This window comes from Castanea sativa, chromosome 5, assembly GCF_040712315.1.
Source record: "Castanea sativa cultivar Marrone di Chiusa Pesio chromosome 5, ASM4071231v1".
NCBI lineage: Eukaryota > Viridiplantae > Streptophyta > Magnoliopsida > Fagales > Fagaceae > Castanea > Castanea sativa.
The window spans coordinates 46,782,117-46,797,389 of record NC_134017.1 but is presented as its reverse complement, the minus strand read 5'-3'; the positions used below and the strand labels follow the sequence as shown (position 1 = coordinate 46,797,389).

The window sequence follows — 15,273 nt, the reverse complement described above, 5'->3', positions numbered from 1 at the left end:
ACTTCCCCTCAAATTCAGCATCTTTAAGGGTCAAAAAAACGAAATTCTTGCTTCCATTATTAGCGAGCCTAGTGAGAGTTCTGCATTAAGTATCACCAATATCAATTTGACTACATTTTATAATGCCCGGAATTCCATTTCTATTTGGATTATATATCATTGGAATGTAACGATAAAGAGTTTAATATATATTTTTTAATGTTCTTCCCCAGTAAGTCTCGAAGTTGAAGTTGAGGTTTCAGTCCCAGCTTGTTCACTCAAATGTGCATGTATGAAAACAATATAATATATTTTTAATAAACATGGTTCGGAAAATGATCAATGTCAATTGTTTTAGAATTTTAGTGCCCAATTGACCAATACTTCTAGATCTTACTCTCCCCCACATAATTCAGGATTGGTTATTCAAGGGCCCATATATATATTAATTATAAAATTTTATTATTTCTTTGAATTGGATCAATAAATTAAAAGTCATAGCAACATATGCTAAATAAAATAAGGCTGTGGAAAACTAACAACAACAACTCAGGGTCAGGAAAACAGGTGTTTATATATGGGGAAGAAAGTCCTAGTTTAGGTGGGAGAAATTGAAAGGTTGATGAAGGAAATGGCCCACACTTTTCCTACACCCATGTTGAGATTAAATAAACTTAATGAGAAAAAAAAAATTGTAAATCATAATAAAAATGAGAGAAGTCTCTAACACAGGTCAACAATTAAGATAATCACGAGAGAGAGAGAGAGAGAGAGAGAGAGAGACAACTGTCAAAGGAGAGGGGAAATAGAAAAGTTTGGGAGCAGTCACATGATTTCCAACAGTCCAAGGGACCAGACGCATCTGTATCCATAATGTGAATATTATTGCAATTTAAAGAGAACAACTGGTGTGTGTCTGAAATATCATTGATTCATATAAAATGAAAAATGAAAATAAATAAATAAATCCCATGAAAGTATTAGAATATTATAACTTTGATCACTTTAATTCCAATGCCGGATGAAACAAAAACATCCCAAAACAAAGTTGTAAACAAACCTTTGTTCTTCTCTCTCTCTCTCTACTTCTTTCTCTATCTATCTTTGTTCACATATGATCAAAGTGTCCATGGACTAAGGCCACTTCAGCTTTAATCTCTCTTTCTCTCATATGATCAGAGTGTTCAAGGACTAGCTAGGTCCTCTTCAATCTGTTCCTCGAAAGTATACAGTTTATATAGGAGGCTTCTGTGAGGATCAACTCAGAGATATGTTAGAGTATTTCAATGATCGGCTACACGGAAGGGGGAGGATTGAGGCACCTTCATCATCAATGGTTTGTATTTAATTAGGAAAATGAAAAATCAAATAAAGGTGGTCTTCTTTCTATGATATACATATATAGTTACTGTCTTTTTGGTAGTTTATATGCTATAGATGAAGTCAAGATCTTATGCTGTCAATATTGAGTCTATGTCACTTTGTTGGATGTACTTCTTCCTTTTCTGGGGTTTCCCAGCATCTTATGATTCTGAATGGTTTTTCGAGAGGTTTGGGAAGTTATGAAACAAGACTAGTTAGTTTGCCAACTCTCATATATACTTCTCATGATTCTTGAAAAAACCCATAATTACTTTTATTTTGTCATTATTTTTAGTTTTCCCAGCTTCTTATGATTCTAAATGGGGTTTCAAGAGGTTTGGGAAGTAATAATGAAACATGACTTGTTTGCCAACTCATACAGCTTCTTATGATTCTTGAAAAAAACCCTTAATTACTGTTCTTTTGTAATTCTTTTTATTTTTTTCTCGCTTGACCTAAAATCCATAATCTGAGAGAAAGTTAACAAAATCATGAAGTTAGATAATAAGCATATAATTATATATAGCTACGCCATTAATATTGCTTTTTTCTCCTTTAATTGGTCATCTTGTTGAAGAACAAATTCAATGGACAGATTAACAGCTGTGTATCTTAAATGGACATATATTTGCTTTAATTGCCATTACTTACTCATTTATATGCCTATCAACTAAAAAGATACAAATGTTCACCATGTGCATGGAATTAAAGATTATGCTAATTATTATGATGCTATAAGAAGAAAAAGAAAGAGATGAATGATCTCTCTCTCTCTCTCTCTCTCTCACTGCATCCGCTGACCAAGATTTTCATATAGCCTCGATTGTTTTTAATTTGATCACATGTCCTCCAAATATTGATTAGGTCATAAAATGGAATTATCAAGCACTGATGAGCATTGGAAGAGCATCAATCTATGATACATATTATGTTTTCTCGTTATATTCTTATGTATGTATGTATCTCATTATATACCCATCCGTACAAAGCTAGATCAGAAGTATTATCTTATCTCTTTCCATTCATCATGTTTCTTAAAATACTCATATGATTGGCAAATATTAAACTTTCGATTACCATATCATACCCTTTTAAAGGTAACTTCTTAATAAACTTAATACTGTTTTCAACTCTAATTTTTTTTTTTAAGGCATCTGACCAACTTTGCAAAATAACTAGAGATTATTAGTATGATAAAGAGTGGTTGGGACCTAGTCTCTCTTGTAGCAATGAGATAAGCATGTTAAATTATCTCATTTTAGCTTCCCAGCTTTTTCAATTTGTTTGGACCTTTGGTCCATTTTTATTTCCAGTCTTCTTAGCGAAAGTTTCTTTCCCTTCTTTTCCTCTCATGAACACGTCCGCACAATAGTCAACTCTTTTAGTAAGTATACAAATGCATGTACATCAGTGTGTATTTCTTTATGGATGTTTGGTGCAAACTTTTATTCATTCTATTACTTGATGATCTGGACTAAAAAAAGAAAAGAAAAAGAATTGTGCTAGTTTTTGTGCAAGCAAAATTTTCAATTGACACCATTCTCATAAAATTGAAATTCTTTAAATTCAAAACTACTTTGCATTTATATAGTTGGATGAAACAGCTTGTCTAAGAATTCACTATTAAATGTTTTCTGCAATAAGTTTCCACAGTTAGCCATCACCTAAAATAGTGTCCTCTAAAACCAAATCCTTGGTGTAATAATTAAAACATTTTAAATCACTGTGTATGTTAGGGAATGATACTGAAAGACAATGATGTTAATCAAACATCTGGCAATAACTAATCTCACTAGTCTTAATTAATTAAGTTGCAATTAATTGTTATGTTCCTGTGTATAATATTATACTAGATTATAAAAAAGATGAGATCTTTAAGTTTAAAGCAAATTTGTGTAAAGAAAATACATAAAACAATCATTAGGAGTAATTCTTTATTCTTTTGCAACATGAAATTATCCTAACTATTTATGGCCTCAAGCAAGTTTACATCATTTGAAACCCTCTTTCTTCTTTCTTTTCTTTCAGCAATAGAACAATTGAAGAAGAAAATCAATTCTGGGAAGTGATATAAAGAACATTGAAGTAGCCATGACAGAAGGATTAGAAGCTTATGATGAAGAAAAGAGTGATAGGAGTGAGGAACATGCAGAAAACACATCTGTAGTGTCTTCACAAATGTGTTCATCTTTTGACTTAAATGAAGAAGCCAGTAGTCAAGATGATGATAATATTGCCAAGGTAGGTGAACTCAGCATTGAAGATGATGTGAATGGAACAGATGGGAATTCAGCCAATAATGATACCTCCGGTGAAGGAAATGAAAAGAGGGCTAGAGTTAGGCAGTACGTTAGATCCAAAATGCCTCGGCTTCGATGGACTCCTGACCTCCATCTGTCTTTTGTTCATGCTGTTGAAAGGCTTGGAGGACAAGAGAGTGAGTTTCAATCATATAGATATCAAAAAAAAATTTATTGTTTAAACAATGATATTCATAATACCTCTTTTCTTTCCCTCTATATGATATTGATAAAGGATATGACATATGTTTTTCCTAATCCATTTACTTAGTTCCCTTCTTCAATTGGTGCAGGAGCAACTCCCAAGTTAGTTCTTCAGCTAATGAACGTGAGAGGACTTAGTATTGCCCATGTGAAGAGTCACTTGCAGGTACTGTGAAACATGCTGCGATTTATGATTGTCTTGGTAATTTTCTTTCGCTAGTTCTCTTATACTAATCATAAATGTTTCTGTTTCAGATGTACAGAAGTAAGAAGCTTGACGAGGCCGGGCAAGGTAAAGTTTTGTGATATTTAACTAAAGATATATTATGACATAGTTGTAATGGTATAGGGGAATTAAAAAAAGACCCTTCAACCTTTAAGAATAACATTGGCTAGAATAAAAAGAAATAATGCATTACTAATTAATCAGGCGCTTCTCCTTTTTTTGATAGGAAATCAGGTGCTTCTTTGAGTGCTATGTTAGAAAATTTCTATACTCAGCCTTGAAGACGCTATATACACTAATAATTCACCTACATTAGTTTCAAAATAATAACAAAAGATATTGAAGTTTAATATTGAAATGGAGAGTGGCAAGCAAAAAGCCTTATGACATAATGATATTCTGCAGTTCTCTTTATGTGAATCACTTGGTTTGAAGCCCCTCTCTAACTTGTTGTAAGAGAGGAGGAAAAAGAAGAAGAGAAATAATAGAGTGGCAAGGGAAAAAAATAGATAAGCACAAATTACTAGGGTAATTATTATGTTATAATTATATAAATAATATATGTAGAATTTGTAAATTAGTTGTTCTTGATAAATCTAGAATAAGAATAAAATGATATCAATCAAAACTAAGAAAACCTTCCAGCTTCATGTTGTAACGGATGCAATATGATTTTTGTTAGCAAGTGTTGTGATGTTTCAATTCCTTGCATGTGCACATTTCAGTAGTTTCCAGCTTGTTAGTTGGCATTTAAAAAACTTGTTCACAGGCACTTAAAAGCTATTAGATAATTAAAAAGAATCAAATGACCCTCAAATTCAAAACGCCAACATATATTATAAAGGATTCAAAATCAATGATACGGAAAACTGCCATGTAAACCGATTTCACAGGTTAGTTTCTATACTTAATTTTTCTTACAAAGATGATGGAGAAACTGTGTCACTTCCTGTATAAGTCATCCTCCAATGAGCTCATAATCTTTTGTGAAAAAACATTAAAAATGATTCTACAAATAACAGATTAAGATCCTCTAATGTTTTTAGATTAACATTACTATTACATTCTTAAATCTTATAAATTTATTAGGAAATGAGTAAAATGGATTTCTTTTATATAATAAATAATTTAAATAGATACTAAAATAGTATTTTTCATTTTTAAGTTATTGATGCTATGACAAAATTTTATGTATTAGTGAGCGTTTGGATTGCATCTGGTGCAGATGCACTTTGTGTTTCAGTCTTTTTTTTTTTTTTTTAACCAGCGCCTATTGCATTGTTTATAGGACATGAACTGTGCAAATAAGCAAATGAACAATGTTTTTGGTGTGAACAATAATTCAAAATTTTTTTTTATTGTTTTCAGCAAAATAAGCGATATATATCCAAATGCACCCTTAATCTCTAAATGGATGAATAGGATTAATAACTCTATTGTGGAGTTATTACAAGAACTCTATAAGATCATGTATAATCAAGTATGACACATTTTAAAAGTAACTATGTAAACATAGTTACATGTGAATTAGGTTAAGATCCAGCATGCAATATCCCAAAAAAAAAAAAAACAAACAAACAAAGTTACTAGTGATTTAGGTTATGAAAATTAAGCCTATAATGACTCATAAATGATGAATTGTGTTTATTCTTATTACAGTACTAGGTCAAACGTACAGACCATTTCATGGAAGAAATAGTGTTCATGGCATGTCGAACCAAACAAGCAGCACTCATCGACACTTCAGAATGGCGAATGGTGGAATAGTTCTGGCGAGACATTCTGACGACTACAATGTTGCTCATGGCCTTTTGCCATCTCCACACTCCCAACAGCTGCCAGTAGATTTCAAAGCTAGCTTCCCAAGGTAACTAATATCACTACAAAAGTTCTTAGAATTAGCGCATATGTTTACGTACTCCCCTTTAATTACTGATATAGTATGATATCATGATTAAGGGTTAAAAGTTGGGGATCACCTTACCTTTTGAAATTAAAGAAAAACTTTACATTGGCATAATATTAATTAGAGAAATGCTAACAAATGTCTTAAGGGTATTGGTTAATAATCCATTTAAAGAAAGTTTTTATAGGAAAATGAAATAAAGCAATTAATATTTTGACAGTTTTTTTCATTTCTCATAAAAGTGGTATTAAAACTTTCTTAAAATGAATTGTTAACCATTGCCATAAGGGCATTCGTTAGTATGACCCTATTAATTATACCTAATAAATTTTCTGAGATTTGCTAGTGGCATACTAGGAAAGAAATGAATTGATTTAAGAGAAATGAGAAAATTATTAGATACCATAAATGCGTACTCCCCCTCTTACATGAATGGTGGGTCCTACCATGAATTTAATTAGTGGGATCCACAATTCATGTGAGAGGAGGGAGTACATATTTATGGTGCTCTGGGAGTACACAATAATTTTCCAGAGAAATGTTACATAAGTTTTTCCAAAAATTCATATTTATTTTACATAAGAATCTACTTTATTTATTTATTTTATACAGTTATTTTTCAAAACATCTCATATCAAATTATTAATTTTACACTACATTTTATTAAATATCAATTTTTAATTTTTTAAATAAATTTTTATCTTTCTTCTCACATAATAACCACCATTTACTCTTTTATTTCATCCTCAAGATATATAAAGAGAGAATAAAAAACTAAATGCAAAATGAATAGTGCCAGTTTAATTTTATATGATTACTATAACAACCATATATTATTACACGACTTTATATAATCTGATATGAGTGATTTTTGGTCATAATTAGCTAAAATGTGTTACTTTTTTTTATTATAAAAGTACTTATATGAGTACTCTTAAAGTGGTAAATTGCGACTAAAGTAATATAATTTCACACTAACATTGTTTTAATTATGCATCAATCATAACATGTAATAATTGTAAAAAATTATTGTCTCTAATTTTATTGTTAATTTTAATATTTATGATTCTCTCTCTCTCTCTCTCTCTCTCTCTCCTCTGCAGGCAGCAGCAGTGGCCTACTAATCAGCATGTCATAACAAGGCCATATTATCTAACAAGCAATGATCTTGGACGAGAAAAGGGTTTGATGAGCTCCGCAACCTTCCAAACTCAAGGCAAGTCAACATCTTCAAACCAAATTCATGCAATGGATATTAACATGCGCATTGGACCCATGAGACCAAGCCGATTTCTTGAGGAAAAGAGATGGCCCCCAATCGATATGATTAATAATAGTCAATGGAATGTAAAAAGAACTTCCAATATTACGTGGGATAGTAGTAGCACCCAGCTACTAGGGCATCCTACTACTGGAGGCAAGTTTGTTGGAGAAACCTACAGTACTACAAGGCCTACTGAATGGAACCTTGGAAATGGCACGAGGGTTAGGCAATTCCTATCAACTTCAGATGATCTTGTCAGCAATTCCAATAGCTTTAAACCAGAGTTTGAACCCCCATTTCGGCTTGAGGTAACTTCTTAATTTAAGAAATATTGTTTGACATATGTTGACTGTCAGGATCAAGTTATATATCTTTAGTAATTCTACCTAATATTCAAAAATTTTAGGACCATTAAACTTAACCACAACTATCTCATGTGACTGACTATGAGTAGTGAATAAAAAGTTATGAGTTTAATTAATTAGTCACTCAATTTGCCATATAAGATGGTGGTAAGAAAGAGTGTAATTAAGTTTGTTGGCCTAAAATAACTCTGCAATATTACACCATTCTATTGTTTTTTGTTGAAAGAATATATTGACGAGAATTAACTGTTAGGTTGCATACCTTGCTTGCTTGTAAAATATTGATAATTACCAAATCATTGTAATAAGATATTTGGTAATTAAATTTTAATCCACAAATCATCATAATAAGACATTTGGTAATTAAATTTTAATCCACAAACTTATACACAAAATATATGTAAGTTTGTGGATTAGAAAATAAATAATATCTGATTAATAGGTCATTTGGTATAAATATTATGAGTAATGAAAATATATATAATTCAATAGTTTCAAAATATTAATCATATAAAAACTTTATGAACTTATGTTATTACACTAAGTATAACTTAATCCTTATCCTATTTGTGAATATTATATTTTTACTGTAGGCATTGCTTCTATATAACTTATTTACCTTTAAAATGCAGTTGAATCAAGAGAAAACGTTGGACAAAGGACGGTTGCCCGATTTGCAACTTAGACTTAGCCATAGAGTTGGGAAAGAGGATGAAGACGCTCATGACAAAGGCAAAAGCACACATGAAATTAGCACCAAGCTTTCCCTTTCTTAGCTCATATTCGTCAAGGAAACTTGCACAATCTAGTTACAAATTCATACAGATTCCAGACACATAACAAGGCCAAACTTGAGGGTGAGTACTTAGGATCTGACTATGTAAAAAGAAAAAGGAAAACCACCATAGAGTTAGATCGTTTTAAGTGCTTGTCTTAAAGCCATTACAAGCATACTAATGCTTTTGTTGATTCCTTGGTCTATATCAGTTTTGCATAAAGGTAAACTCAACATTAAATTGTAAAGGACAATGAATCTTTGTCTAGTCATGTTTTTTGGTGTAAAAAGTTCTGTGACTTGTGAGCTACGAGATTGTTTGTTTTGTTTTTTGTTTTTTGCTTTTTGTTTTGTTTCTATTTTTCCCTCCTCAAAGAAAATTAAAGAAAGAAGGAAAAAGAAGTTTCGGAAAATGTTCACAGGATAACAGGGAATGGCAACAGCTTGCATCTTGAATGACCCCAACTGTGACAAAGATCTAAGGACTCAATTTAGTACAGTAGTAATCATATTCGGTCGGGAGATCAAGATAATTAGCAAAGGTTGCATGGCCTTTTCTAAGCAATACAAGGCTTATTTATAAAGCAATAAGACTTCTGAGGGGATCTATTTAATTTTCTAATGAGAAGTTACCTTTTATCAAAAGTGAATATTGATTGTTAAAAGTCAGGTAATTTAACTTACACCTCATGCATGGTATTTCAAAATGTCAAATTGAGACATCTTGTATGGCTCAAATCTTTCCCTTTCTATTTTTACTTTCAAATTAAAAATTAAATAAAAAATGAATGACTTAAATAGATTACAAGAAAAATTACTTGCATAAATTTTGTGTATAAGGTTTATCTTCCCATGTCAGTTTGTGATATTTACATGTATGTGTGTATGTGTGTGTGTCTATATATATATATATATATATATATATATATATATAAAATTTGGACTTTGTTCACTTCAATTAGTATCATCCGTTTATGAAGAAAATTTTATCTCAACTAATGATTTTGAAGTCCTGATTAGGAGATATATATGAGCTCTTAAATTAGGACACAAGCAAGCACAAAGCAGAAATAGTTCTGTTTTTAACCTATAACCGAGCATCTGAAGGTTTCAAAGGTCTAATGCATTCTAGACACCATTTGGTGGGGGAAGGATGAAAAGTGAAGAGATAGAAAAATGAGAAGGTGCAAAGAATACAAAATTTCCATTCTAGGTGTTTGGTAAGGTCAGAAAATTGAAAGGATAAAAGGTAGGAACTATTTCTTTTCTTTTTTTTAATTTCCATCCTTTATTTTGTGTTGCATTTCCATTATACATATAAATATTAATTAAAGAATTAAAAAAAAAATTGATAGTTGAGAGGAAAAAGATTTGAATTGTTTGGAAGTTTCAATTGTACCAGTTGAACTATAAAACTGTTGACGATTAAAGATTGTTAAGGATAAATTGATCAAATTATATGATTTATTTTTGCTCTCTCTCTCTCTCTCTATGTGTGTGTTGCCTACTAGGTGCATTTTTTTTTATAACACCTACAAGGTGCATATAATGAATGTGTGAGGTCACCGTCGCCTACTAGGTGCATTTTTTTTATAACACCTACAAAGTACATATAATGAATGTGTGAGGTCACCTTCAAATAGATATTAAAATGGAAATTGGATTTGCCAGTGCCAAAGTGTACACTATAAAGCAAGCCTTTCTTATGCTATAAAATCCGACAGACATAACTTTTTGAGCTGGAGAATTATAGATGTATCGCTCTAGCTAGGTAAGAATTAATGGAAACTTAATGGCAAGGATATCAAACCATAAAAGCCTACTGTGAAGTGTACGAGTTATAGTTGAATACTAGAATTATAATCACATGAAGACGTCTCCTGTTAAGTATAAGGATTGTAGCTGGATTATAAACCGAGGGTTACTAGTTAGGTGCGATTAAGAGGGCCATAAATAGTAACAACTTATAAATGGAAAATGATACTAAAATTTGGAATTTCAAGCCAGTTTAGAGAAAATTCCTCAAACTCAATATATAGCAATCCATAAAACCATCTACGTGTACTTTTAAATACATAAATTATTTAATAAATTATATATGTGAATGAGTTTATAAGTCATTGAGTCGTCATGTAATAAGTTAGAGAGGAAAATTTTGTCTGGGGAATTTTTATAAAAAACATGTAACAAATGTATAATGTACATGTACGTGCATGAGTATGAGATTGGATTACTAAACCTTCTTGAGATAGAACTTGAAAGGGAAAAAATGCAGTTTTATTGGGGAGAAAATAGCTCTTCTTCTTTTTTTTTCTTTTTCTTTTTTTTGTTGTGATGAACATTGGGGAGGAAACAACTTGTGGGGACTCCAAGACTAAGAGAGACTTTAATGGTGAGTTTGGGAGACTCTAAGAGAGGACCTATTATAAGTTACCCATATACCTTTGCGTTTGATCTAAATTTCAGTATATTAATTTATCAAGTTCTTGATTTTTTTTTTTTCCTTATGGAATTTTCACTCACAGGCAGTATACCCAATATATATTATGTTAGGATATATGTGGAACTTGTTAAAACATATGTCATATAGAATTGGCAAATGTTTTGACAAAACGCACTTTACTTATAATTGGGTAAATCTAGGATGGTTTAAGACTTTAAGAAACAAGTTGTTCAAGTCAAGTATTAAAACCATGAAGATTGGACCAAGAAACAAGTGAAGAAAAGCTGTTCATTAAAGCTAGATGGAAGCTGGACAGATTCTCGACAGAAACATATCTATTGAGATTTAATAAACGAAGCTCGACAGATTAAGAATCTATCGAGACTTACGAAATCAGAATTTCCAGATCTAATTTTCGGCTCATGCTGAAATATTTGTGTAGGGTTTCTTTTCTCACAATTCTAAACATTTTTAAGGCTTATTTTAGAGGCCGTCACAGTTCGGATGCATATAGAGAACATATGAAAAAGTGACCGAGTGCATTATTCTCTCTGAAAGAAGTTACTGCGTCTTTTACGCCTTAGGGTTTTGTAATCAAGTATTTCTTGATCTTCATTGTTGATGAAGTGAAGAACTTTGCAGCCAACATCTTTTTCAAGTTGGTGAAGTTAGTCATGTATAGGGATTTGTGCATCATTGGTTAGTCACGTATTGAGATTCGTGCAAAAGGGCGACGTTCATATATTGAAGAGTTCATAGGTTCTGAAATGGTAAAAGATTTCTATTGTAAGTTCATCTACGAGAATTGTAGAGTCTAGGAACAAAGGTTTTGTATTCTCTTTACTATAGTGGATTGCTTTTCGGGAAGGTTTCCCTCCAAGTTTTTTTTACTATGAAACTATTTTGTTTCATTGGTTTTCCTGAGCCATCATATTTTGTCTTATTTACTTTTCTGTTGTATATGATATTGACATGATATTTGTAACGTCCTAGTTAATCAGAAGGAAAAAAAAAAAAAAGGTTAGATTTTTTTAGTTCCCACGTGCCCCACCTAACCCCCTTCCCCACCTCTCTTCTCTCTTTTGGCTGGCCATCTCTTTTCTTTCTTTCATTTTCTTTCTTTTCTCTTTACTTAAACACACACACACACACTCACTTCCACACTCATCCACTAGACTCCACTCCGAACCACACCATCTCACCTTCATTTTTCCGGCAAGATTACCGGAAAAATTCTTAGGAACCTCTAAGGATCTTCATCTTTTTATTTGAGGTAAAAATTTCTAATCCTTTTGGTGGGTTTTACACTTTTGCTTGAGGTTATTTTTATCTAAGCATTAATAATGATATCCATGTGATTTATGAGCATTGGAAGTGATATTTATGTGTTTTTATGTATGGGTCCTGTATTGATGGAATTATTTGATGAGTGGTTATATAATTTGTGCTAATAATGGCTACTTAAGGTTTATGTATGGTGGAAAATTTACGGTTTTAAGTTATAACATGTGATGGTTGGTAAATTTAATTTTTCCATTGCCATTGGGTTTATTTTGAGTTAGTTGAAGTCTTAAATTTCTTAATTTGGAGGATATTTTGATTTTGCTTTCATGGGTTTGTTAATGACGTAGTATAAATTTTATGGAAGCTAGTCATAATGTTGGAGATGATATTAAATGGGTTAACCTTATAAATTAGAGTTGATGCCTTGTGAATCAATTTGTTGAGAAACTTTGGAAATGGTATATATTATTATTGATGAGGTTAAATACTAAGCTTACCTTATTAAGTGCTTATTTGGCAAATCCGAAATTGTAGCTAGATACAATTTCAAGCTCTATGCATATTGTGATAGATTTACTTGATATTGTTTAGGTTCTAGCTAATCTCCTTGAAATTTGGAGAATTAGGCTTTTGTGGTTGCGAGATAAGTAGTTTTTTAATGGGATTTTTGAAAAATAACTATGTTGCATAAATGTTGTTTTTGGGTTAGACACACTTTTGGAAAGTACCTATGGAAATTATATTTTCCTAAAATCTATTGTGTCGTAACCTTAATATATTTATGATTATATATGAAAATGCATCATATTTGGTATTACATTTGAGGAAATGCATGAATTGTTGATAGGGAAAAATGAGCATCTTTTATTTAATCTTTGATAAGGAAATCATGGATTTTATGGTATATTAGAAAATTAAAGATGCTTATCTTGTTTTGTTATGTGGGAAATTGATAGAAATTTTTTTTTGACAAGAATGAAGTTGAAAACCTTACAAACTTTGTGGAAGTTCGATTATTTAAGGTTTTTCTGAAACTACCTGAATATAAATTATGTATTTCAAAGTATATGTAACCTGTGAGTTTTATGTGGTATATTTGTGATAATTTACCGTATGTTAGATTTTATGGCTTTGAAAATTATATTGTTAGTGCTCACAGATTATAGATTATGGTATATAGTTTTAAGGTATTTACTTTGAGAAATTTTGTGTTTTATTACTTAATCATTCTTGTCATATTATTATTATTAAAGATGAAACTTGCATTTCCCTCACCCCATTAATTATTCTACTTACTAAGTTCTGTCTCATTCTATTATTTTATAAACTTTTCAGAGTAGGCAACAATCTTTTAAGAAAGCTTTTTTGGTGGCTAACAGTAGTTAGACTAACTACTGATGGAGGCTGAACTTTTGTAATGGAGATATTAGATGATGTACATCTTAGAATAAGCTTGACTCGTTCTTTTGTATATTATAGTGGTTGTGACGTTATTCCCAATGATGAGATAAGCTAATGATATGTAATTATTTATTCATACATCTATTCTTTTGTGACCAATGGTCCTTGTAATTATTACTTAGAGTTCTGACTTACTTTGAGAATATATTCAATGGAATTATTATGATAATTCTTAATGTTGGTACTTGATATGATTTATGTGGATTGAATTGTCAAAAAGAAAAAATTATATATATTTACAGGTACTTGAGCCGTCTTTCTTATGCTTTGGGCCCTTTGAGGTTTGGGGCGTGATAATATTGATATTTGTTTATTTTAACAAGGTTTATTCAAAATAAATCTAATTAACAACATGGGTTTAAAACTTGTTAATTCTCAACCGGGGTCTAAATTTCCTAACAAGTGGTATCAGAGCAAATACACTCTGATTAGATTAATTTCCTGAGTGTGATCCTTGATCCACATTATCATAGATCATGGACAATCTTTTTTGATTCCTCATTTATTCGATGGCACTAATTATGCGTACTGGAAAGTTCGTATGAAAGTTTTTTTGCAGGCTCTAAGTGAAAAAGTATGGCAAACTGTTGAAGTTGGCTGGCTTAAGTCAAAGGAAGCGCCTGTAGATTAGGATGAAGCAACAATCAAAGCAGAAAATTTCATCAGTAGGACCTTGAATACTTTGTTTTATGGGGTTACCAATTAGGAATTCAATAAAATATCATCCACGGAAGCTGCCAAGGAAGTATGAACTATTCTTAAGATCACCTATGAAGGTACCGAGGCAGTAAAGACTATGAAGCTTCAAAGACTCAACAATAGTTTTGAAGAATTAAGAATGGAGGAAGATGAGACCTTTGATGAGTTCTATACTAAACTCAAGGATATTGTGAATTTTGCCTTTAACCTTGAAGAATCTATAGCAGAATCCAAACTTGTTAGAAAAATTCTTAGATCCCTACCTGAAAGATTCCATGCCAAGATCACTGTCATTGAAGACATGAATGATATTGATCAAATTCCTTTGACTAAGCTTATAGGAAACCTTCAAACTTATGAGATGAGATTAGGTTTAATGGAAAAATGCGAAAATAGTAGAAACTTGGCTCTTATGGGTATAGAGGAAGAGATTGATGACTCTGAAGATGAAGATGAAAGCAAAGATGAAGATGAAGATGAAGATGATGATGATGATAAGGATGAGGATTTAACCTTCATAACTAATGAAATTATCAAGCTTCTTCAATATAGGAAAAAAGACAAGGACAAACCTCCTAGGAAATCTAAATCCTCTAGGAAGGGCAAGAATGAGAAACCTTTCATCCAATGCCATGAGTGCAAAGGTTTTGGTCATATGAGGATAGAGTACCCAAATTATCTTATGAAGAAAAAAACCAAGAAATCAAAAGATAAAGGGTTGGTTGCTACCTAGAGTGATACCGAGAATAACTCTTATGTTGAGTATGTGGATGAATGTGGTCACTTTATGACTTTTGCTGCCACAATCGATAAGGTGATTGTGGAGAGTGCTAGTGACAGTGAGGATTCTTCTGATGATGAAATGCCCAAGAAGTTGACCCTTCAGGAAGCCTATGATAAGCTATGCACTGAATTTATAAAATCTAAAAAGACTTCTCATCTTTGTAGAAAATAGCTTAATGAGGTAAAAATTGAAAAAGCTGAACTATTAGTCAAACTAGATGA

The 15,273-nt window shown here is 31.6% G+C and overlaps 1 protein-coding gene across 2 annotated transcripts; it reads left to right on the top strand.

The window, feature by feature from the left end:
• Nucleotides 1–1,008: 1,008 nt before the first annotated feature.
• LOC142636963 (uncharacterized) lies at nucleotides 1,009–8,818 on the top strand. 2 transcript variants are annotated; one of them, XM_075811251.1, is made up of 7 exons: nucleotides 1,009–1,315; nucleotides 3,370–3,778; nucleotides 3,935–4,011; nucleotides 4,101–4,137; nucleotides 5,731–5,938; nucleotides 7,081–7,549; nucleotides 8,239–8,818. In XM_075811251.1, exons 2-7 carry the CDS (start codon nucleotides 3,433–3,435, stop codon nucleotides 8,380–8,382), a joined length of 1,281 nt encoding a protein of 426 aa, XP_075667366.1. In that variant the 5' UTR covers nucleotides 1,009–1,315; nucleotides 3,370–3,432; the 3' UTR covers nucleotides 8,383–8,818. The 2 variants fall into 2 exon arrangements, with proteins under 2 accessions (XP_075667366.1, XP_075667367.1); XM_075811252.1 differs by having other exon boundaries at nucleotides 1,015–1,353.
• Nucleotides 8,819–15,273: the final 6,455 nt, after the last annotated feature.